Source organism: Fonsecaea erecta, assembly GCF_001651985.1.
Source record: "Fonsecaea erecta strain CBS 125763 chromosome Unknown Scaff11, whole genome shotgun sequence".
Classification (NCBI taxonomy): domain Eukaryota; kingdom Fungi; phylum Ascomycota; class Eurotiomycetes; order Chaetothyriales; family Herpotrichiellaceae; genus Fonsecaea; species Fonsecaea erecta.
In genome coordinates, this window is record NW_017387254.1 from 324,583 (window position 1) to 346,769 (window position 22,187).

At 52.9% G+C, this 22,187-nt stretch overlaps 7 protein-coding genes across 7 annotated transcripts; 4 read left to right on the top strand and 3 right to left on the bottom strand.

Moving 5' to 3' along the window:
- Positions 1–675: 675 nt before the first annotated feature.
- On the bottom strand, positions 676–1,976 carry AYL99_10310 (hypothetical protein; the record flags this gene model as incomplete). Its single annotated transcript, XM_018841816.1, has 3 exons — positions 676–911; positions 1,062–1,142; positions 1,238–1,976. The coding sequence occupies 3 exons, from the start codon at positions 1,974–1,976 to the stop codon at positions 676–678; spliced, it is 1,056 nt and encodes a 351-aa protein (XP_018688704.1).
- A 2,801-nt stretch (positions 1,977–4,777) lies between these two features.
- Positions 4,778–6,385, bottom strand: AYL99_10311 (hypothetical protein; the record flags this gene model as incomplete). The annotated part of the gene is made up of 1 exon (XM_018841817.1): positions 4,778–6,385. The coding sequence occupies one exon, from the start codon at positions 6,383–6,385 to the stop codon at positions 4,778–4,780; it is 1,608 nt and encodes a 535-aa protein (XP_018688705.1).
- Positions 6,386–8,110: 1,725 nt separating this feature from the next.
- Positions 8,111–8,593, top strand: AYL99_10312 (hypothetical protein; the record flags this gene model as incomplete). Its single annotated transcript, XM_018841818.1, has 1 exon — positions 8,111–8,593. The coding sequence occupies one exon, from the start codon at positions 8,111–8,113 to the stop codon at positions 8,591–8,593; it is 483 nt and encodes a 160-aa protein (XP_018688706.1).
- A 2,283-nt stretch (positions 8,594–10,876) lies between these two features.
- On the top strand, positions 10,877–12,185 carry AYL99_10313 (hypothetical protein; the record flags this gene model as incomplete). The annotated part of the gene is made up of 2 exons (XM_018841819.1): positions 10,877–11,332; positions 11,388–12,185. 2 exons carry the CDS (start codon positions 10,877–10,879, stop codon positions 12,183–12,185), a joined length of 1,254 nt encoding a protein of 417 aa, XP_018688707.1.
- Positions 12,186–12,227: 42 nt separating this feature from the next.
- Positions 12,228–15,033, top strand: AYL99_10314 (hypothetical protein; the record flags this gene model as incomplete). The annotated part of the gene is made up of 6 exons (XM_018841820.1): positions 12,228–12,489; positions 13,089–13,617; positions 13,737–13,818; positions 13,892–14,020; positions 14,118–14,445; positions 14,543–15,033. 6 exons carry the CDS (start codon positions 12,228–12,230, stop codon positions 15,031–15,033), a joined length of 1,821 nt encoding a protein of 606 aa, XP_018688708.1.
- A 1,287-nt stretch (positions 15,034–16,320) lies between these two features.
- AYL99_10315 (hypothetical protein) lies at positions 16,321–18,216 on the bottom strand (the record flags this gene model as incomplete). Its single annotated transcript, XM_018841821.1, has 1 exon — positions 16,321–18,216. One exon carries the CDS (start codon positions 18,214–18,216, stop codon positions 16,321–16,323), a length of 1,896 nt encoding a protein of 631 aa, XP_018688709.1.
- A 540-nt stretch (positions 18,217–18,756) lies between these two features.
- On the top strand, positions 18,757–21,186 carry AYL99_10316 (hypothetical protein; the record flags this gene model as incomplete). Its single annotated transcript, XM_018841822.1, has 1 exon — positions 18,757–21,186. The coding sequence occupies one exon, from the start codon at positions 18,757–18,759 to the stop codon at positions 21,184–21,186; it is 2,430 nt and encodes an 809-aa protein (XP_018688710.1).
- Between the last annotated feature and the right edge of the window lie 1,001 nt (positions 21,187–22,187).

Consider the following 22,187-nt stretch of genomic DNA (forward strand, 5'->3'; position numbering starts at 1 on the left):
GTGTCAAAGAGGACAACGACGACTAAGTTGGACGCCCCGCTGTGCGGAAGTAGATTCTATCTTGTATGAAGAGAAGGCCTGTTTTTGTGGAAAAGGTATTTGTCAGAGAACCTGTTGGGTATCTGCTGTGACTGGTGTGTGGTTATCTATCTGAATGCTAGTTGTAGAGATGGTAGAACAAGTATTGCGGCGCCTACCACCACAGTATTTTTTCGGCCCATCTCCACGCGACGGGGGGCCATTTAAGGCAGCACGTACAGAGTATAAAGAGAGAACAAGCTGATTGACTCCAAGTTTGCGTTTGTTTCCTTCCTGCTTTAGGGAGCCCCCTTCACACGAGACAAACCTTTGGGACGGGGGAAGTGTTTGGACATGCCCCCGTGTCAAGCTTTAATTTACGGATCAAATGCAGAGAGGCAGATCCGGCGCTTGAAGAATTCAAGTCAGTTTCGAGGGTGCAATCTGGAAAACAAAAAACCAACAACGTCGATCGAAGATTTCCAGGATTACGTCCCGTTGTATCCGTTCAGCATCCAAGGTAGATCAATTTGAACCGCAGCCAACAAAGCGTACTCGACGAACATTACTCGCTGCGCATGAACACAAGCAACTGTCCAGCCATGCTAAAGGCCATCCCATACCATATGTCATTCCCACCTGCGCCGATTCGTTCCATCAAGAAGAACTCGAGCTTGAGAATACCGGGACAGCGGCGTTGACCTCGCCACAGTAAGAGTTACCCCCAACTACCGTAGGCGCACCCGTAGTCTCATAATACCCCGTAGATGGGTTGGTGGATGGCTCAGGACAACTGTCGTCGGTTTGGCCCACCTCACAAGTTCCAGCACCAGGGCCGATTATGAAAGCCCAGATCGCTGAATTTCCCAGCGTGATGGCGGCAACGCAGCAGTCTAAAGAAATCACACGGTTAGGCTCACTCGCTGGAGAATGCAAAAAAAAAAAGGTATAAATAAGTGCTGAAGTCGCGGGAGCCGCCGGCAGCCCCCTCTCCTCTGGGTCCGATACATTGGCATAGAATTTATAGGAGAAGAATAACTCACCGTAGGCGGTATCCACTGTAACATCAGAGACGGTGGAGTAACCTCCTGTGTATTCGACTAAAGGCTCGCCCTGGTATTCATCTGAAGAACATGTAACATCAGTCTCATGGTTTCGCATCATGTGGATAAGACACCGGGGCTGCAGTCACTATGGCGCTTTCCGAAGACCAACTTACCGGCGAAGTTGTTTGTCGCACAGGCGGCATAGACTGTCGTGGTTGAAAGGTACGTTGTGGTTGTGCTTGTCGATGTGCTGGTGGAGGTGTCCGTGATTGTGCTAACCGACGTAGCCGTGACCGTTGTCGTGGTTGTGGTGACGCCAACCGGAGCCGATGTGATGGTGGTGGTAGTGGTCGAGGTCGAGGTTACAGTCGTTGCGGTGCCGGTGACAGTCGACGTAACCGTCGTAACCGTCGTCGAACACGTGCCTGGAACCCATATTTGACAAGTGACGCCTTGGGGATGACGCCACTGGGAAAAGCCCCCCTGTGAACCTGGTTGATTCTGGCGTCCAGGTCTAGGCCCAGGTCCGGGTTTGGCTTCTCGCTTGCTGACAGGGTCACTGCCGCCTGATCCGCTGTAGGTGGAGCCTGGAAGGGAAGTCTGGATGGGAGTGAAGGTCGCAGGCGCCGCTACCGTTGACGTGGAGGACGAAGAAGTGACGGTTGTGGTCGTCGTAGTTGTAGCCGACGTTATCGTGGTGGTGTCGCTGGTAGTGGTTGTCGTTGAGGTCTGGGTTATTACGGAGAATGAGGTCGATAACGTTGTGGTCGCGGTGCTGGTGATCGTCGTCGTAGATGTGCTCGCAGCTGGTGTCAAGGTCTTGGTGGTAGTCGACGTCAGAGTGACGGTACAGGGATTGTAAATGGTGCTCCAGGTAGTAGCAGTATTCCAGAGCCCATCAACTGTAGCCATCTTTGTGAAGCATCGCGAGCTGCTGCTCGCCGGGGGAGCCGGGTGATTATTTTGCGAGCATGATGGTCCCCAGCATGGTTGAGGAGGCGGGCCGGGAGGAGCAGCAACAGTTAACGAAATCCACGAGGCCAGACCAGCCAGAACGTATGCGGGCAAATGCATTGCACCGGCGTGAGAAAACGAAGGACGATAGTTGGAATAGAAATGACCAAACGAATGGAACCGAGAAATCACTCGGAAAATGAGAGACTGACCTACACAAGCGCGAAGAGAAAACACTCAAGCATGAAGGTGAACGGTATTGTACTTATGGCAGCGGTCACCGTCCAGCGAGTCCATTCTTCACTGTGTCGAAGTGGTGGAAATTGAGTGTCTCCATCCATGCGAGGGCTTGGCCGGATACAGACGAAGCGAACCAGATGCGGAGCGTAGGGGGAAGTTGTGGGCCGCTGAAAACCGATACTAGCTCGACGTCGCCGCCCCGGAGCTTTACCATCTTGGGAAGCCGTTAGGGGATCGCCGCTATAAGTGGCTTTCGCAGGGGTGCGTTGGACAGTTCCCCAGGCTCCGCTTGTGCCGCGAAATATGGCCAGGGCAGATATTGGTTGGCGCCTGTATGTGAGCGAGGTTGATCAAACCTGACTCGAGACAACAATTTCCCCAGACCAGGTAAAGATCACCATCCCAAAGGTTCTTGTATAGATTGTAAACATCATCGATTGAATCCAGCACGGCCGAACGGCCGTCTTGCCGCTGGCTTCAGGCTTCGGACTCCATCATCTGCTCCTGGCGTTTCGAGGCAGCTGATCCTTGACTGTGGCCGCTCAAATGCAAACAGAGACACTGCGACCTGAGGTGAGATTCAGCGACACGCTTGCCAAATTGGTTTCGTCTTCGAGTGAAGCAGGGATGGACATTTATCTATCGGTGTCCGTGGACAAGGCTTCGGTTCCATCGTTCCTCCTGGGAAGCTTGTAGACCCGAAGATTGAGTCTATCGATCGTAATCGAAGAAGCATGGAGACCGCCTCTTATTGTTTTCTAATGTTGATTGGTAGTGACCGAAATGCATGCCGTTAGAGCATTAGGACAGTATCCTAGATTTACACAATGAAATGCTTTATGTCGCCCAGGTGCGCTTGCGTGTCATACGAGGGACGGGGCTAGCTGAGGGGAGGAGAAACTGCTGATACATGGCCGAAGACCAGCCCAGTTGCTGAGAGGATATCTATGCCGACTTGCTGTCTGAAGTCAAACTCGGAATTTGTCCTCCAGCACGCGACTCGTCTGGTGGCATTACAGTGGAGCCACGAGGGCTCGATGACCAGTCCGAAACCAATAAGGCAGCTGATAGGAAGAGTCCGGCTCATCGGGTATTGTAGAGCAGATTATGTCGAGTTGAGACGCAGCCATCAGAATTGCCATCGCTATTTTCCCCCACGGGTTTTTCATAGGGCACCTCGAGCCGAGGGGCAGTCGTTTGCGGCCAGGTCAGAGATTCCAAGTATTATTAGAGCATACACCTTATCTCTTGGGCCTGTAGCATGGCGATGTCGCTGTGCTGTCAAAACCTCATGGAGAGGTTCGATAGGATGTCCGGGACTAATAGGAGGGATGAGAAGAAACGCAATGCCATTCTTGTCACAATATCTCCTTGCTCCTTCCGGGCAGACCACACATTTTCCGAGAATGACTTGATTGCTCTGAATGGAACGGTAGCGTCTCCGCTCTGTAGAATGGGATTTTGAAATAATGTAAGCTTTTGTGCGGTTCAAGCCCGGAGTCAGTAGCTACTTCGATTCTCTGCATCGTCCCACTGGAGACAATTTCGAAATAGATTGGCAATTGTGACATCGAGTCTCTGGTCGGCCAAATGTTCATATGTCCAAGATGGTATGTGGGGGTGTCACTTGGTCAAGTCTAGTTTCCCCAGGCATCAAGACATGAGTGAAGGGTACGATGTGCTCATGCTCTATTCGGTGGTTGAGGCAATCTTGAAGAAATGGCCTCGCCAATCCAGGAGAGAACCATCGCTGGTTACTTGTGCCAACCCAGACTATGGCATTCGTCGCTCTACTCAAGATATCTCGCATAGGCGGTGTAAATCGATGCGGGCAGATTGCTCTGGCGCGAGGGTCCCATACAAAATGATGCGACATACCGCCATGCGCTCCACAACCCTGGGTTGGGTGATGATGATGATGAGCTTTCCGTTGATGAGCCAAAAAAACCCTTACACTCTTGGACAGTGTCTGCATCTGTGATGCGGGGCGGTGCTTCATGGTGAGCAATGGGATATTACTCTCTGTTGCTTTCTCGTGCACACCGCGGTCCTGAGTTGCAGGTAGGCTTCGTTGTCAGTCCTGGAGGCTTGCCCCTCGCAGTTGATGAGTCAGCAAAATGATTGCCAAAGCTCGTGACATCCCGTTGCCTCACCGGTTGAACATGCATGTTATGGAGGTAATCATGCGGCAAAGCCGGAGGAGAAATACTGAAAACGCCCTCTCTGAGTGCCGTGAAGTAATCTTGACCGAGCAAGAGGGCCCGGGATATCGCTCTTTCGTGGTTTTGAAACATTGGAAACTGGGAATCGGGGGTCACTAGGCCTGTCATAAGTCCTGCCAGCCTGCCCTCCCCTACTCCTTCCCCCGGGGGGCCGGCCGGACTTCTTTGAGGAGTTAGAATCGAGGGAGAGCGAAAGCACGGAGTATCCCACACGCGCTGCACACGGGAAAAGCACCCTTTTTTCATGATGGACAGGCGACTATAACTCTCCGAGACTTCTATTCTTCTACGGCGCCTTTACACTTTCACGAAGTCAAGCTTCCGAGCCAGCCAGCAGCCGATGTTGGCCTTGACTACGGCTCCTTGCCCATTTCGAACAAACACGATGGTCCAATCGCCAGGAGGTTGATCGTCCATGGCGCGTGGGTCGGCCAACAGCCACACATCTTCGCCAAGATGGGTCATGAGGTGTGGCGGGCCCCGGCCGAAGCAACCATCAAACAACCCGTACAACATGTCCCCCTCGCCCTCGCAGGTGAAAGTAGACTCTGTCTCGCTGCATCGATAAGTGCCCTGCACTGGCGATCTGTCAAGTATGCCTGCATTGTGATTTAGGCGTTGCGCAATTAGCACGCGGTTGTCGTCGAAGCGGCGAACGCGCAGAATGTCCCCGTCGATCGAAGCCTCGACGTCAGGAGATTCAGCCTTGTTGGAATCAACGAGTCTTAGTGTCTCTTCCCCTCTGACGTAGCTGATCTTGATCTTGCCCGCGTCTCCTGGCAGAACTCGGATCGCAAGTTGAGTCTCAGGGTCGAGGAATGATCCGAACCATTGTTGAACAGGTTGGACTGCCAATGGCGGTGGGTCGGATACGTCCAGAATCTGCTTCAGAATGTATCCGGCGGCCTCTGTCGCATTAGCTGAATGATTGAACAAGACAACAACAGAGAGGCGTTCGCCAGCCACGTAACGACGCATGAGTTTGTAGCCGCGAAGAGCTCCACCATGGCCCATCGTGTTGTATTTTCCAAGATCCGCATGTCGCAGTCCGTAGCGGTATTTTGCCCTGGCGCCGTCCCTGTAGTCACGCGGAGTAATGGCGTCTCGGTAGCTGTCCTGCGGGTCCGTGTACCTGCGGTCAAAGTATTTTTCGTATGCGATCATATCGTCGAGTGAAGCCCCCAAGCCAGCGTCTGCAGACCATTCGATGAAGTTCGGTGCCGGAAAAAATCCGAACTTCTCCGACCCCTCGTATCCAACAATGGGTGCAGGCAACCTGTCGGTGCGAGGACACAACCGCGCTGTTTTCATCTTGGCCGGACCTAAGATCCTTTCAGACAACAGGTTGCCCAGAGAATCTTTTGTGACGTGCTCGATGAGTCGCTCCATTATGTTGAAGTTGGTGTTGGAGTATGAGTATTCATAGCCAGGCCGGAAGTGCACAGACCTGATGCGGCGCAGCATATCCGGATTATGCTCGTGGAGCAAGTAGGGGGTATCCGGCCGACTGCCTTGGAGTGTACAGAGTGCCCAGTAGTCACGCAGTCCGGAGCACATGTCGACTAGGTTCTCCACAGTCAACCCACCTTCATCGACAAGTTCTGGGGGTACGACTTCACGGAGTCTGGCGAGCATCTGTGCTTGGAAATCCTGACGAGTAATCCCTGGCGGCGGCTTCTCCGTGAGGTCAAGCAGCAACATGGAAACGAATTGTTTCGTGATCGAACAGATTGGGAAGAGGACCTGAGGTGTGATGGGGATCCGTCGGTCCATGTCCGCGTAGCCCCAGACATGCTGGCCGACGAGGTTGCCATCTTTGAGGACAGCGACAGCACCACCGGGTCCTCGATAAAGGGACGGCACCGTCTTGAGAACACGCTGCACCTTTTCCGCATCGAACGCCATGTTAGCAATGATAGGAGAAGCAGTAAGGTCTCAGAAATGTTGTGAGGCTCAAGGTGAACTGCGCAGCGGAGTTTGGCGGCGTGTCACTCGAGGTTTTGTTCGGTTAGAGCACGTGACTGCGCAGAACGGCGTCTCTTCTGTCCGCTGTGAACGGCCAAGGCTATTGCTAGGGTTCCAGAAATGCACTCCAACGTGAGGCCGCTTCCACATTATAGGTGGAAGCGATGAAGAGGGATTCCCAGGTCTTAAGATTGATCTAACAATGGCTGGAGAGAATGCAACCAGAACAAGGATTGGCATCTGGAAATAACTAGCAGTATCGAGGAAGGAACCACATATCAAAGCGGCGGTACCAAACGCTGAATTCGGCGGGATATTTGATATTTCGCTGCAGCGTCCGTTAAGCTGTAAGATGCGCCACCAAACAGACCAAAGGATGGAAGTTTCCAGGATACTTTAGTAGTGTTTAACCACAACTGATGCGGGGTATGAGGTATGGGTAGCAACTATAGCAGAGGCCCGAAGGGGTCCCCTAGAGCCCGAACTTGACAAAATCAAACCTCTCAGAAGACTGAGACATAAACCTCAAGTTGTCGAGGTGTTCCATTATAGTTCGATCGAAATATGTGCAGATCAGCATGATATGGACGAGAGGGCGAGCAAGGCAGAGTTAGTTAATGGGTCCCTGCAGGCTGGATCGACCCCGGCACGAAGTCGGTAAATCCTTGGCTCACTCAGCGGCATCGACGGCGCCCCCCACCATTGGCAGACGCAGAGGCAAGCGAGTCCACAGGCAGACTGCTAGGCTGGTGGAGTCGAAGCAACAAGGCTTCCTAGCTAAGCTGAAGTAGACACCAAGGTTGGCTTTACAAGATAGGCTGCGGCGAAGTCAAATAGACGGCGGTAGGGTCAAGGATAACGCAAGGAATAGATCAATGTCATGAAGAATTGATTCCCATACAATTTTGGTGGCGTTAATAGCTTCTACCGAGCATGAACCGAATTCGCTGCCCCGAGACATTCCCGCCGGGTGTCGACTTACCTCGTCTTTGCGCAATACCTGAGGAGCTCAGCTGCGCTAGAGAGGGCAAAGAAACATGTGGGGTAATATAGCTGGGCTGGCCCAAGCAGGTTGCATGAGGATGTGGCTGCACTGCAGCTCGCTGTGACCGAATCCGCTATCAATCCCAATAGAGCTCCTTGCAGACGCTGTGTAACCACACAGCCTTCGGACACCGTCCGACATCGTGTGATGTCCCAGGTATGTTTGACCAGCAGAATTTGAGCCTGACACCCAGACCGTCCTCCTCGCTCTTGCGATTCGTCCGTCGAACCCTCTCTCCGAGTGTCCCCACAGACCGAGTTCCCATCCGCCTGTGGAGCTTTCACAGCAGAGCCTCACAACCGGACGACAAGAGAGGGGAGGGGGAGGCGGGCAAGGAAGGATGTGGGAGAGCACAGGATAGCGAGGGAGAGCTAGTTGAGAACTCAATTGGCTACATAGAGATGACCTGTCACATTTTGTAATGTCTAGGTCGCATTGGGCAGGCACCCTCCAGCGAGAAGACTGACGCGTAGAGAATGGAAGACCGAAAATTGGGTTAAAAAGTTGGTGACGACGCTCACAAGCGGACTACAATTCTCTGCCTCGTTTTCTCCCTTGAAGCAAGAGACTAACCCACACCCTCTGAGAATACATCTTCTCCTCTATCCCAACAAGCCAAAATGACCCCTCTCAAAACAGGCACCAAGGCCATAGTCACCAACTCGGACAAAGGTGGTTCCAGTGGTACGGCATTTACGCTCACAGACAACAAGATTGCGGTCAAGAAAATCACCGTCTGGGTTGACAATGGAAGCGGCGGCTACAGTGATAGGAAACTGGTCAAGGCCATCAAGCTCGATTGGACCGATGGCAAGGAACGTGAACGAGGAAACAAGACAGGCACGTCGTACTCTTTCGAGTTTGATGACAATGAGAAAGTGGACTCGCTGGATCTGTGGACGGGAGACCGAGTCGACAGAATCAAGTTAACAACGGACGGGGGCCGCACGTTTGACCATGGGGGAATGGACTACACTGGGGGTAAGGGCGGGACGAAACATTCCGAAGAGGTGGGCAATGGCATCCTCCTTGGCTTCGATGGAAGGGCCGATTCGAATGAACTTATTTCTCTTGGAGCCGTATTCAAGGAAGACTCGGACTGAAGGTAAGGCAACGTCCACAGTTCCCAACACTATTCACAGAGACTGACAATGTACATCTCCAGTGCAGGCTGAGGTAGCCACACTCTGCTGTGATAACTATATGCTCCAGACTTATGGGATAGTCGCAACTCAACATGTTCCATCCCGTAAGTGAGTTGAAATAGGGTTCCAGATGCCGGGATGTTGCATTTCAACATGCACGTCCTGTATGCAGCTCGGGATTGGGATCGGTCCAGAAAGGGGCAGTACAATTCAACATTGACATACTTGAATGCTTAAGTCCTGAAGTGATTACTTAAAGTCTTTATCCCTACTAGTCATAATCAGGTGTGTTCGATAAGTTGTGCCTGCGAGAGTCTCCCTTGTCCAGACAGCCCCCACCACAAGAGCTATACAACGGATCAGCCTTACTCAGCACTGGCAGCGTTGTTGTTTTCATTTCGTACACTTTATGGAAGTCTCGCGGCTGGGTTTCTTCATGAATTAATAAATTAGGATTCCCAATCTTTCCATATGCCAGGGGGGTAATTACTTAGCGTCTTCTAGGAAGCCAGGAAGAAATTTGCATCTCCATACCCCAAATAGCGTGCGGCGACCACTCGAACACTACCGAACTTCCAGATCGGTTAGTGACGCTGGCCAATGATTAAGCTGTCCTGCGTTCTAAGCCTCCAGGACTTCAGCCACAAGTGATATCTGACTTTACCCGATTGGATAACTGGGCGATATAATATGCTGTGCTGGTAACACCACGTCACACCGGTACGCAAGGCACAGGGGTTCTCTTGCTTCTGGTTGAGGTCGGGCTAAGCAGGCACTAAACAGTACGAGTGGAGACTTAGTAACACTATGTGCGAGAGTATCTCAGGAAGATTTCGGGAACAAACCCAACTGGTCGAGAAGCTGCTTCAGTGGCATATCCCTCAAAAAGTACACGCGCTCTATGACATTGTCACAATAAAATCTCTTCCACCCAGGAAGACCATTCTTCAGACTCAAGGGTCGGTAAAAAGAGGAACAAATTCTTACCTTCCCTGGTATCGGGTCTAGCGGTCCAAAGGTCCGTCATCATTGACCCCTAGCAAAAGCTTTCAGATACCGATAACCGATATGAGCGAATGGTGGACAACAACTGCAACAGCCTCAGAACCTGTCAACTGTGCTCTTGACCTGGCCCTGGCGGTGTTGGCTCTTCCAGTGCCCCACCGCTCACCCAATATTTCCGATGCAATCGACTTTGAGAATTATTGACCTCGTGCCCGGATATGAAATCCTGAAAGATTAAAATCTGGGAGTCGTTTATGCGAGTTTCATCATATTCATGAGCCTTGCCCATCCTTCTGATTACTTACCAATTTACCCCATTGGAAAGACCAGATATAGAAATCCGGGTTTCATTTTTGTTCTTGGGCTGTTCTTTCCTCGCGAGTGACAATCCATTCTTTCTGAGCCGGGATGGTGGCATTGTGACCCGTGGCCGGCGTTGCAGGTTCGTCTGCTTTGGTATCGGCGCTTCCTTCATGTAGACTATCGGGGTTACATCAATGATGCCTTCTTTTACTCCTATCTGGAACATCTTCCAAGCACAAAGCATCGCCGAGGACAATGCACAGAGAGCTTGGCAAAGCCGAAATCGACGCAAGCTGCAATTGAGAATTCACGAAGTGACATGTTTACTCGAGACATCAGCGACACTGATTTCAGCATCCTTTTCATTCATTTTGTCCAGCAGGGGTTGTACTATCTGTTAAAGGTTGTGTGACCTCCTCTTTCTGAAGGGTTTCGCTTGAGTCTGATGACTCACGTGGCTGTTGGAAACAAGCACTGCGAGAAGAATCGACTTCCTAGGAAGCACATATTCTGCATCCTCGCGAGGTTGCATGTTGCAATAGGAAACAATAGCACCATGTAGCTGTAGTGGCAACAACAGATGAATAGTGAATAGGGAAACAATATTAAGGCGGTGGCTGGTGGCTGGGAGGGAAATCTGACCCGCCAAGACATCCCCGCAGTGGCTTAAATTTTCCAGACGCAAAAAGTGCATTTTGCATCAACAGAGTCGTATGCGCTGCCTCTTTTGCTTGTAGCCCTTAAGGCATACTTCTACTCGAATCTGCCTTGTGTGCTTCCTCCGTTGACTCACCGACCACTTCCAGAGCCATTGAGTCACCTCAACCTCTGATTTGCTGCCCTCTCCGCACCATTAGTCCATCTCCCATCTGAATCCTCCTCCGAGTTTCCATTTGATCCTGCTTCCGGCGTCTTTGCCGCAAGCGTGTGAAGATGTCTGTCGAGGAAGCAGTCACGGAAGCACTTCAGACGCCAGTGGATCAGAATGCGCAAGCCGCAGAAGAGGCCAAGAAGATGCTAGCTGAGCTGGAAGATGGTGCTACCACCAAAGATAAGCCTGAGCAAACCAATGGCACTGCGGAGTCGAAATCAGCTGAAGTAGAAGCTCCCAGAGAATCGGAGAGCGTCGCCGAGAAGGCGAGTGCAGATGAGGGAGAAGCTGCGAAGGAGTTGGACAGCACTGCAGCAAAAGAGACCACGGACGAGAAGGATGCTACCGGTGACAATGTCGAGCATCGCGATCGTGGCCGATCAGACCACAATAGTCGGGGTCGGGGTCGAGGACGAGGCGGTCACAACAACAACAATTCTCGGAATTATCGCGACAACATCAAGTCCGATGTCACGACGCAAGAGGAGACCGATGACCCGGTCGCCATCCGGAAACAGGTATGTACACCCTGACAGCCTCGCAAACAATGCAAGGGACTCACGAGTCCAATAGGTGGAATTCTACTTCTCCGACTCCAACCTTCCGAAGGACAAATTCCTCTTTGCGCAGACTGGTGGTGTTGCGAACAACCCGGTCGACCTGCGAGAAATCCACAAATTCAAGCGCATGCGCCGCTTTCAGCCCTTCGAGGCTATCGTCGAGGCTCTGCGAGAGTCCCAGACGCTCGAACTTACCAACGATGACACCCACGTGCGCCGGAAAAATCCACTCCCAGAAAACTTCTTCGAGGCTGTTTCGCAAGCAGCTGACCCCCGAACCGTGTATGTGAAGGGATTCGGCGAGGAGAACGCAAGTACCCAATTTGACATTGAGGCATTTTTTGATCCATATGGCCCTACTCGCGCGGTTCGTTTGAGACGGAACGACGAGAAGTTCTTCAAAGGCAGTGTCTTTGTTGAGTTCGAGACTGAGGAGCTGGCACAGTCATTTCTGGCGCTGGATCCCAAACCGAAGTACCAAGGCCGGGATCTCCTCATCATGAGCAAGACCGAGTACACCGCTAAGAAGACGGCGGATCTCAATGCGGGCAAGATCACGTCCAACAGGGGAGGCCGACGAGATCGCCAGAGCCATCGCGGCGGCCGAGACGGAGGCAAGCGTAAGCGTGACGAAGATACCCGAGATTGGCGAACCCGTCGGGACGAAGATCAGAAGCGTGGATTCCGAGACAACAAGCGGCGGGGAGACCGCAACGGTCGCGATTCTCGAGGCAACAGAACCAAGGAGCCAGAAACAGACGACAGGCAAGTTGATATCCACTGTTTGTTCTGGGAGATTTACAGGGACTGATATCTACCTACTAGGGGCATTCCAACAATCAAGACAACTCCCATGAAGAGTGATAGCGGTCGTGACGAAGCCCTCGCAAAGGCCAAGGCCGCGGTTGAAGCCGAAACCAAAAAGGAGCAGGAGGCTGCGGACAATGTCGAGTCGACAGAGCAAGGTGGTGACGCCGATGCCTCTTCTAAGACCGCCAACACCATCACGGAAAGCGTCCAAGCAGATGTGGAAGCCATTGCCGGAAAGAAGCGAGCACGCGAGGACGACGACGGCGGCGACGGGGAAGTCGAGCGAGAGGCTAAAAAGGTGGACAGTAAGTCTGAGGTCTCGCCGGTCGGTTCATAGCCATCCATGAATGACTCGACCGATCTCGTCCAAACCGAATGATATCATCATCAGGTGAGGGAGGGACAGGATGCAGTTGTCACCACTGCCGAAATCCTCCTGGATATGTACATCTGTGGGATACCACGGTGGTGTTGTGAGCGTTCCTTTACGAAAGAGTTGTGTTGTCTCTGGCAAAGGGCGGGAGGCAAGGGTCAAAACTAGGCGGCTTTCATGTGCTCAATTATTATGAAATCTTGACACTCTACAGAACTAATGAACATCAATTGGACTCCCTCAGATCTCTATCTGCCCATCTTGGAATAATAGCCCTCCCCGTTAGGTCAGGGTTGGATGTTTGTTACTACTCGCGACGTCTGCGCTGAAAACGAATTCGACACGTTGCTGTTTGTTATTTATTTCATTCTCATACGCACTGAGTACTTCCTCCTCACTCATCCCTTTGTCTTCTTATTCCATCTTCTCCTAACAAGACCGCTCCTGTCCACCACAAAACGACGACACTTGCCATGGCACCACGTGACTATGTGCCTCCGCACGTGACCGACGAGGCTGACGAATCAACAGCAGCCACTCCTAATTCTCAGGAAAGTTTCTCGTGGTCTTCAATTTCGAGCCTCAAAACACCACGCTCCGACAACAGCGTGACGAGTGAATCTGATCAAGACGAGGGCTTTTACATCCAAGACTTACCTTCGTCCGCATCATCATCTTCAACACCCGGGTATTTCGAGTCCGTGAGCATCTACATCTTGCTACCGCCACCCTTTCAAACTGGGGATACTCCGTGCGAATGTGGTGACATCGCTCCCCACTCCCCTCATCATCACGACACAATGAACGGAGCGGCTGGCCCTCCTCCCGGTGGTGAGGGGGCCACAGCACCAGCCTCATCCAACACATCTGTATCAGGAGGTGGCGGCCCACCCAAGCGCGGCGGTCCACTCCCAAACCACGTCCAGGTCGCCAAATCTTACGTCTTTGAGCAGGAGATCCAGAAGTGTCTTAAGGAGAACGGCGTCAGCCAAGCGAGGGAGGACAATCTGAGACTGGCCGGAGTGCAGTGGATTGACAATGTGAGAAGGGCGTTGAAGCTGTGAGTTCTTATTGAACCTCGTGTCGCTTTTCACATAGCCACACGGTCCAGGTCCCTTCTCAAACAGCACGCGCCCTGATCACGTACAGGAGTGATTGACATATACCGTCGATATGCAGGCCAGTCAGAACATTCAACACCGCCGTCGTGTATTATCACAAATTCCGGCTACAACATTCCGATGGAGAGTACAGTTTTGTGGTAAGGCCGCTGCTCCAAGATCGTGGACTCCACGCTGGGTCCTTTGGATTGCTGACATCGATGCTGCCGGTAGGACGCAGCGGCAGCTGCACTTTTCACGGCGTGCAAGATCGAAGACACACTCAAGAAATCGCGAGATATTCTCTGCGCGGCGCACAACCTGAAAGTCTCTAGAACGGAGCACTTGTCGCCGGACGATCAGGTATGCTGATCCTTTTATCCATTATTGAAAATTTTGGCCGTTTACCATCAGTCCGTCTTCCAAGGAGTTGCTAACCCACCCGTCTGGCTCGTTCTAGGTCTTCGAACATCACTCCCGCACAATCATCGGCCTTGAACGCCTCATGCTCGAGGCCTCGGGTTTCGACTTCCGCAACCGCCACCCGCAAGAACTCCTCATCAAGTTTGCGAAGCATTATTCTTTCGATAAAACTTCACCGGTGGTCAAGACAGCGTATTCCATCTCGCTCGATCTCTACAGAACCTGGGCCCCTCTGAAGCAGACGACGGCAACCATGGCGTTTGCCTGTCTCGAGCTGGCAGGAAGGTTGCTGGCCGAAGACAACGAGGCCATCTGGGCGGGCACTGATTACAGGGAGTGGAGGGTCGAGAGGGGGATGGTGATGGGTGAGTTCTCCTCCATCCAATTTTCGACAAGGCTTGTGCAAGAGAAGGGTAGTGCATTTTCAATACAAGACTAACAAAAATCCCCTCCTCCATTCAGAAACTCTCCTGGACCTTCTCGAACTTTACACCCACCACCGTACCTCCACGGTGGTTGGGCCAACATTCCCCGTCGACACCTTCCTCGAAGTGCGCATCCCGCTAAACCTCGAGTCCGAGGAGAAGAGCATTCCTCGCTTCACGGCGTGGGTGGAAACTGACGGGTCGTTCGCAAACGACCATGGACACCACAACGTCAACGGCACCACCGGCGCCATGAACGGCACCAAGTCCGGATCGTCGAGCAAGAACGTCAGTCCGCGCGACGTGACGAGTCCGCGCCGCGGCAGTGCAAGCACGAACGCAACTTCTGGCGGCGCTGGCAACGCGGGCCCTGGCTCTGGCTCTGGTTCGGTGTCCGGGCCGGCCTCTGTGGTGGCCCTGAAGCAGCGCGCCGGCGAAAGAGGGCGCGAGGGCACCGTGCGCTTCATCCTCAACCCGGATCGGGAGAGGGAGGAAAAGGCCATTATCGAGTTGTTTCGCAAGCCTTGAGAATCTCCGAGCCAGGAAAAGAATCATCAACAAGAAACTACGGATCACGGTGTTGGGATTTGATTCAACATGACATGACAGGGTGAGGTGAGCAAGACGGGATGAAAGGCACATACACCCCAAGAAGAGAAAGGGAGAAAGAGAGAAAAGTCCCCGCCTCTCCCTTTTCGTTTCCTTCCCAATTTTTTCCACTCCACGGCAGAAGACTACATCCGCGCCTGCGGAAGATGAACTCGATCCAGACTTGCGAGCAAGCAGCGCAAAACAAGTCGTCTAAGAGAGCACAGAACAGTTGAGGACGTTCCTGAGTCTCTTACTTCGCATTGAGACTTCTGTGCAGAGTACACGATTGGTTTTGGCATGTGTCGGCCGCACCGGATGATTTGGACATGACTGTGCTGTGCTGTACTGTGCTATGCTGGACTGCGGTGGCCGAAGCGATGTGATGCGATGCGATGCGATGCGATACGATGCTAAGTTATGCTATGCTATACCATGCTATTCCAGGCGAGGCGAGGCGAGGCGTTGTCAACATCAAACCTAATCATCAACATCCATCAACAAGATATAACACTTTGGACATCGGCATGACATGACATGGCATGGCATATGTATGGGGGCACGGTCTTCTCGTGGGACATGGCGTTCCGGCATGATATTCAATTTTGGACAAAGAATGTTCCCAAACTGGAATCAGGGTACATATTGGCGGCTTTTGTCTGTGATGATTTCAATGTCCATCAAGAGAGGCGCATCTGGCTGGGCATGCATGACATGCATGACATGTGAAAAAGCGTACGCCTACATTGGTTCCGTAGCGTTTAATTGACGATGGCGTTACTTGTTTACCGTGATGGCATTTTATCCATCCCATCTTAATCTAATCCAATCCAGTCCAAGCAAAGCCAGCCCGACAACGACACGACACGACACGACACGATACGACACCACTCGGAGATCCTCGATCACCTAGATTTCTTTGGCTAGATCGCTAACTCGTTTCTACATACCTCCTAGATTAGATCTCTGCTTTCAGGGCTCGTCAAGCAACGTACACCACCGGACAAGAACAAGCCCTGGTGGCCCCTTTCCAACGAACGAACGATACAAGCGTTCCCAGCCCAGCAGATGCGTCTTTCGAAACCCTCTTGCTTTTTTCCATAACTTTCAAAGCGGAAAAGCCCAAACTCATCCTACACCCAGTCATTCCGGCAATTTCATCCAACCATTCCGGCCTATCCGCCCAGTCACGGCCACGATGGCAAAACTGTCCTTGCCTGGTCCCTCCTAGAGACTGGCCAGCATCTGACTCAGGGTGCCCTTGTCATACTTGACGACCTTGCCCTTCCCCTTGTCCACCTCGTGGTACCGGTCCCAGAAGCGCGTGTAGAGCGGCTCGATCATGCCCTGGATCTCCCTCGCCAGCTGCGACCGCACCTCGGCCTCCTTGTGCAGACTCTTGTGGCGGGTGATCAGCTCGTCGAAGCTGCTGTTGAACAGCTTGAACTTCTCCTTGATCTTGTCCTTGTCCTTCGAGGACAGGGATTTGATGATCAACGTCGAATCGATGGCTTGCCCGGACAAGGGCCGCGACCCAGCCGACGTCTGGATCTGGTCGAACAGGTGGTTGGCGGGGTCGCGCCACGCCGTCAAGTACAGCGAAGAACCGGCTTTGCGGTAGGCGTCGAGTTTCGCGTTGTGCGGGGATATCCCCAGATAGCGGGCGAGGTCTGGTGAGGATTGGACCGCCCGAGTGAGCACGGCGACGCTGTTGAGTTGAAAGATTCCCTGGATGGGTTTCTTCGGATGAAGAACCTGGGAGCGTGCGTTGAGCGTGGAAAGCAGGGCGTCCACGACGTCGATCAGGTAGTGAGACAGTAGAGTTGGGTTTTCAGTGGAAGGGGTTAATTCGAGGTTCAGTGTAGACTGCGAGATCATTCCCGGGGCCGACTTCCAGTTTCCGTCACCGATGGAGGAGAGAAGGGCCAGCAAGGGCCGCTCAAAGATGGCGAGGTTTTGGAGGCGGGATGCTGTTTGCGAGACCAACGGGATAGTGCTACCGTCTGGAGGAAGTGTTGAAATTGATTCGGCTTGTTTCTTTGTTTGGCTCAGGATCTCGCCGAATGATGAGCGAGCAGTGTCGCGTATCGGGCGGAGGGCGTCCGCAAATTGTGATCGTAGTTGACCCGTCCTCGATTCAAGCCGGTAGCTCAGGGGTGTGAAGAGATCCAGGATCTCGTAAGCGAGGAAACAGTCGCTCAAGATGCGTGGCTTGATCACGTTATTCAGCTCCGACAGAGTCCTCGTAAACGTCCCCAGAGCCTTGCCGCAAGTCATGGTAAAGATGCGCCCAGCATCGTTACGGAATATTCGAGACGTGTTCTCCGCTTCTGCGATAAACATGCCTTCGATACCATTCGCGTATGTCCCGACGCCGCTCGAGCCTTCTCGGTAGATGCCCGAATCGTTTCCGCGTCGTTTGGAGGTCATGATCGAGGCGGCTGCCAGGTTCTGGAGGCTGTTTTGGAGGTACTCACCCCTCACTTCGACATAGATCATGGCTGCCGCGTCCTCATCCCGTTGACCCAGTCTGGCCGAATGTGCCCCAGCGGATGACATGGCCACTGCTATTTGACTGAGAGACTGAACTTTTTCTTGGGGGTATGTCGGGAATGGTATTTGCTTCGTGATATGGTGCAAAGGCTCGATGGGCTGGGCGTCCTCTTGTAGCATTTGCCGATACATGTCGTTTAACTGGTTGACGCCGGTGGACAGGAGGCTGTGGAAATCGGAAATCGCCTGTTGGTTGGCCCTCATATTGGTCGAGCTTAGATCGGTGAGAGCCTTGTCGATGCGTTTCAGAGCGCTAAGATATTGCGGGAGTCCCGAGGCTTTGGGTCCTGCTCTGATGATGCCTTCCTCCCGACCTCTCGAATCGAGCGGCTGTTTGAGCTTCTCGATGGCTTCATTGACCTTGTCGATATTCCGACTGGTGATCTGAAGCTGTTGGGTGTTGCTGTAGATCGGCCCGATGGCATCCTTGACGATCTTACCGCTGACATCCAGCCGTGCCAGGCTGGCTGCTATTCGCTTGGTGATGTCTTTCGTCTTCCCCAAGGACGCCAGGAGGACTTCAACCTCGGCACTCTCCTCAGCGAATGCGGCGTTTCTTGGTGCCACCATCTTGAGTGTTTCAAACAAGCAGGGTACGCCACTTAAATTCTCCGACAGGACCTATGGCCATGCAGTCTGGTCTGAGACAGTGTCAACAAGCGTCAGTCTGTGCTGCACAGCTTCGCATTTTGCGGGTCCTTGGTTGTGCTATGATGGTGACCCACTCTGGATGCCCTCAAAGATATAGGCTTGGGTTCCTGAGTCCCAGCTATACCAAAAACGATAAGGATACGTGGGTTGATAATGGAAATGTGAGATGGATTCGACGGGCATCAGTTCAAGGCGGCGTGGAAGGTGATTTGGCGGGCGTCCATTCTGGGTTTAGTCCAGGAACAGTGGCGCCACGTGCCGGCTTCGGCGGCGTCGGAATCGGCTTCCAGCTTCTCCGACGTCATTGTGACCTGATCGTCCCCAACACAATCCGCCCTCACAAACACGAGCAGCAAAATCCCTTCCTGCGGCTCTGGGTCGATCCGGAAGCTTGGTTCTACCTTCTAAAGGATGGAATTTGACATCTACTAATCGCCTTTTCGTGCAGCGCTCAAGACAATGGGCGCTGCGAGGCTTTTCCTCCATTCGAGCTACCTGCGGAACACTGCCCTCGCTGCAGTCGCTTGCGCTGGGGTTCACAGCTCAACGCGACGGGCCAATCCCATTCAGCTCGACAGCCCTTCCGGTGTACATGTCCCTCAAGATGCCTCTCTTATAGCCTATGCTCGACGTGTGCAGAGTCGCAATGCGCAGACCGAAGACCCCAAACATGCCACAAAAAGAGGTGACGCGACCATCATCGACAAAACAAACGATCCTGATCAGTATGCTCCGGCTTTCGAGAGTGACGACGAGAATGCTTGGGCGTCCTTCTCGAGAAACTTCCACAATGTAAAAGAGGGCATTGCAAGGATAGAATGGGGCACTGTTAGCGACAAGATTACTGACTGGGTTGTGCCCAACTGGGTCAAGATACTTCCTGACGGATTTCAGAAGCTTCAATTTGAGCTCTCCATGCGCCCCGGAACGCTGGCAGACCAGATCTGGCAGGAGGCACATGATCCATGCATCAACCCAGAAATCGAGTGGAATGCTACCGTTCGCGTTGGTGACACCCTAGGCAACGACGAATTGGAGTTCCGGCGCAAGAGGAAGCAATACGTGACCAAAGCATTGGCAAAGTACCTTGGCCTGGATGAGAAGGAGATCCATCCTGACGACGTGCCTACCATTGCCATCTGTGGGAGCGGCGGAGGCCTGCGGGCGATGGTCGCCGGGACAGGCAGCTACCTGTCAGCTCAAGAGGCGGGTCTTTTTGATTGCGTCACATATACCGCAGGAGTCAGCGGCAGCTGTTGGCTACAGACACTCTTCTATTCGTCACTGGGTAAGCAGGATCACCGACAACTCCTCAAACACATCAAGTCGCGGATTGGGACACATATCGCGTTTCCTCCACCGGCATTGAAGCTGGTGACGAGTGCTCCCACCAACAAATTCATCCTCAGCGGCTTTGTCGAAAAGCTGAAAGGTGACCCTGGTGCTTCTTTTGGACTCGTGGACATCTACAGTCTTTTGCTGGCTGCCAGGCTTCTGGTACCACACGGCGATCTCGATGTCAACGATCAAGACCTCAAGTTATCAAATCAACGGATATACATTGAGAATGGTCAATTTCCCATGCCCATATATACCGCCGTCCGCCACGAAATACCTGTGGAAGTGGAGGAGGAAAAGAAATCCAGAGACAATCTGGCTCTCAAACAAAAGATCAAAGAGAAAGCCAGGAAGGAGGCGTGGTTTCAGTGGATAGAGATGCACCCCTGGGAAGTTTTCTGCGAAGAGTTCGGTGCTGGCATACCGACTTGGAGTTTAGGCCGGCCTTTCCAAAACGGCCGAAATATGCTGCTTGACACCGGTGTTGCCCTGCCCGAAGTCCGACAGAGTCTTCTTCTTGGGATCTGGGGGTCGGCCTTTTGCGCAACGCTATCGCACTACTACAAAGAGATCAAGCCCGCTTTGATCGGGATGGTGGGGTTCGAGGGGGTGAACTTGCTGGTTGAAGAGAAGAACGAGGACCTGATCAAGATCCACCCCATCGACCCGGCCACTATTCCGAACTTTGTGTACGGCATGGAAGGCCAACTCCCTGCGACTTGTCCAGACTCTGTGTTTCAAAATGACCACCTCCAGCTCATGGACGCTGGAATGAGCAACAATCTCCCAATCTACCCGCTCTTGCGACCTGGCCGAGATGTGGACGTCTTGATTGCGTTCGATGCGTCGGCAGATATCCAGAAAGAGAACTGGCTGTCCGTGGTGGATGGGTATGCTAAACAGCGCGGCATCAAGGGGTGGCCTGTCGGTGCCGGATGGCCGAGAGGATCATCCAAACCGCAGGAGAATGCCAAAGCACTCGAAGAAGCACAAGCAACCACTCCGCAAGAAGCGGCAACAAAACTTGCCGAAGCGAGAGAGGAGGATCGCGAGAATAAAGCGGCCAAAAAGGACAACACTGCAGAAAGTCCGACGACCGGCTCCGGTCCAGATGCGGCCAGCTCGCTCGGTCCCTGCACCGTCTGGGTCGGCAGCAAATCCGAGAGATCCAGCGATGAAGAACCACCACCCTCCAAAAGTCTCAATTGGGACAACAGCGACAATCAAGACTCGGCCTCTTTCCACTTGATGAACCCCGACGCCGGCATTGCCGTGATTTACTTCCCTCTCCTTCCGCATCCCGACGTGCCGAACGTCGACCCGGACAAATCCGACTTCATGAGCACCTGGAATTTCATATACACGCCCGAACAGGTCGATAGCGTGGTGCAGCTCGCCCGGCGCAATTTTGCCGAGGGCGAGGAAAAGGTGAGGAGTACCGTGCGGGCGGTCTATGAGAGGAAGAAGAAGGTGAGGCTCGAGCAAGAGGAAAAGAAGACGAGGAGAGAATGGAAGGGCCGCATGAGAAAGGTCGGCAACAGTTTCGTCTGAGAGGAGCCGGAGCTTGGCTGAACTTGATGACATCCATGCAGGCCAGGATGCGTGATTGTGTATTTCTGGTCTCTTTTGGAACATGTTGCATGGTCCGGACCAAGCTTTGGATCGACCGTTCCCCGGCCCTTGCAGTCCAGGAGCCATGAGAAATAGAGCAAGAGTTGGGCTGGAACTGTGATGAAGGCAAAGAGAGTAACAAATACGTTAAGATGACTCTATAAATACCCCATAGATATCGATCCACAATCCACAATCCACACTCCGTAATCCATCATCCGCGAAGATCTCAGAATATCTATTTCTTTGACCCTTTGCCATTCCATACGCCGCCCCTGCTAGTTAAACTACTATCTATGTACTTGACACTTTTGAGGTAGGTGAAGGAGACCAGAACAGAAGAGGGTAAATCGGTGCCACCAAGAAAAACAGAAACAGGACGCATGGTAGTCTGGCTGAGTTTCTGAACGCAAGTGAACCACCACCCACTTCGGCCCTTTGTTCGCCGGCGGACAATGGTGTGTTGTACACATCTATATATACAGAGCCCGGCCGGCTGGCTGGCTGGTGAAGTCCCGCAGGTGCTTCGGGGTGGCGATATGACATGATATATCGCACTGTAACGTTTTACGTTGCTCACGGTTTCCTCGTGGCCTATAGTAGTAAGCTGGTTCGGGAGAGTGTGCCTGATCCACCCCATGCTCGGACGCCGGTGGAATTTGGGACAGGTCTCAACATAGAGTCCAGAGTACGCGCGAGGAAGAGGGATTTTTGGCCTCTGTATGACTCCCGGCACCTTGCGTCCTTTGAAGGGTTTGGAACCGGGGTGGCCTGTGATAGTGCTGCCATGCTGGACTTTCCGGGTTTGTTGGTGACAGTGACAGTGACAGCTCCTGCGGCCACGAATGAATCCGATGCGCAAGGTCGCACAGAAGTTCGCTTCGATAAAATGTGGACATCTTGGCGGATTCACCGACAGAGATGTTCGACATAGTGCGCCG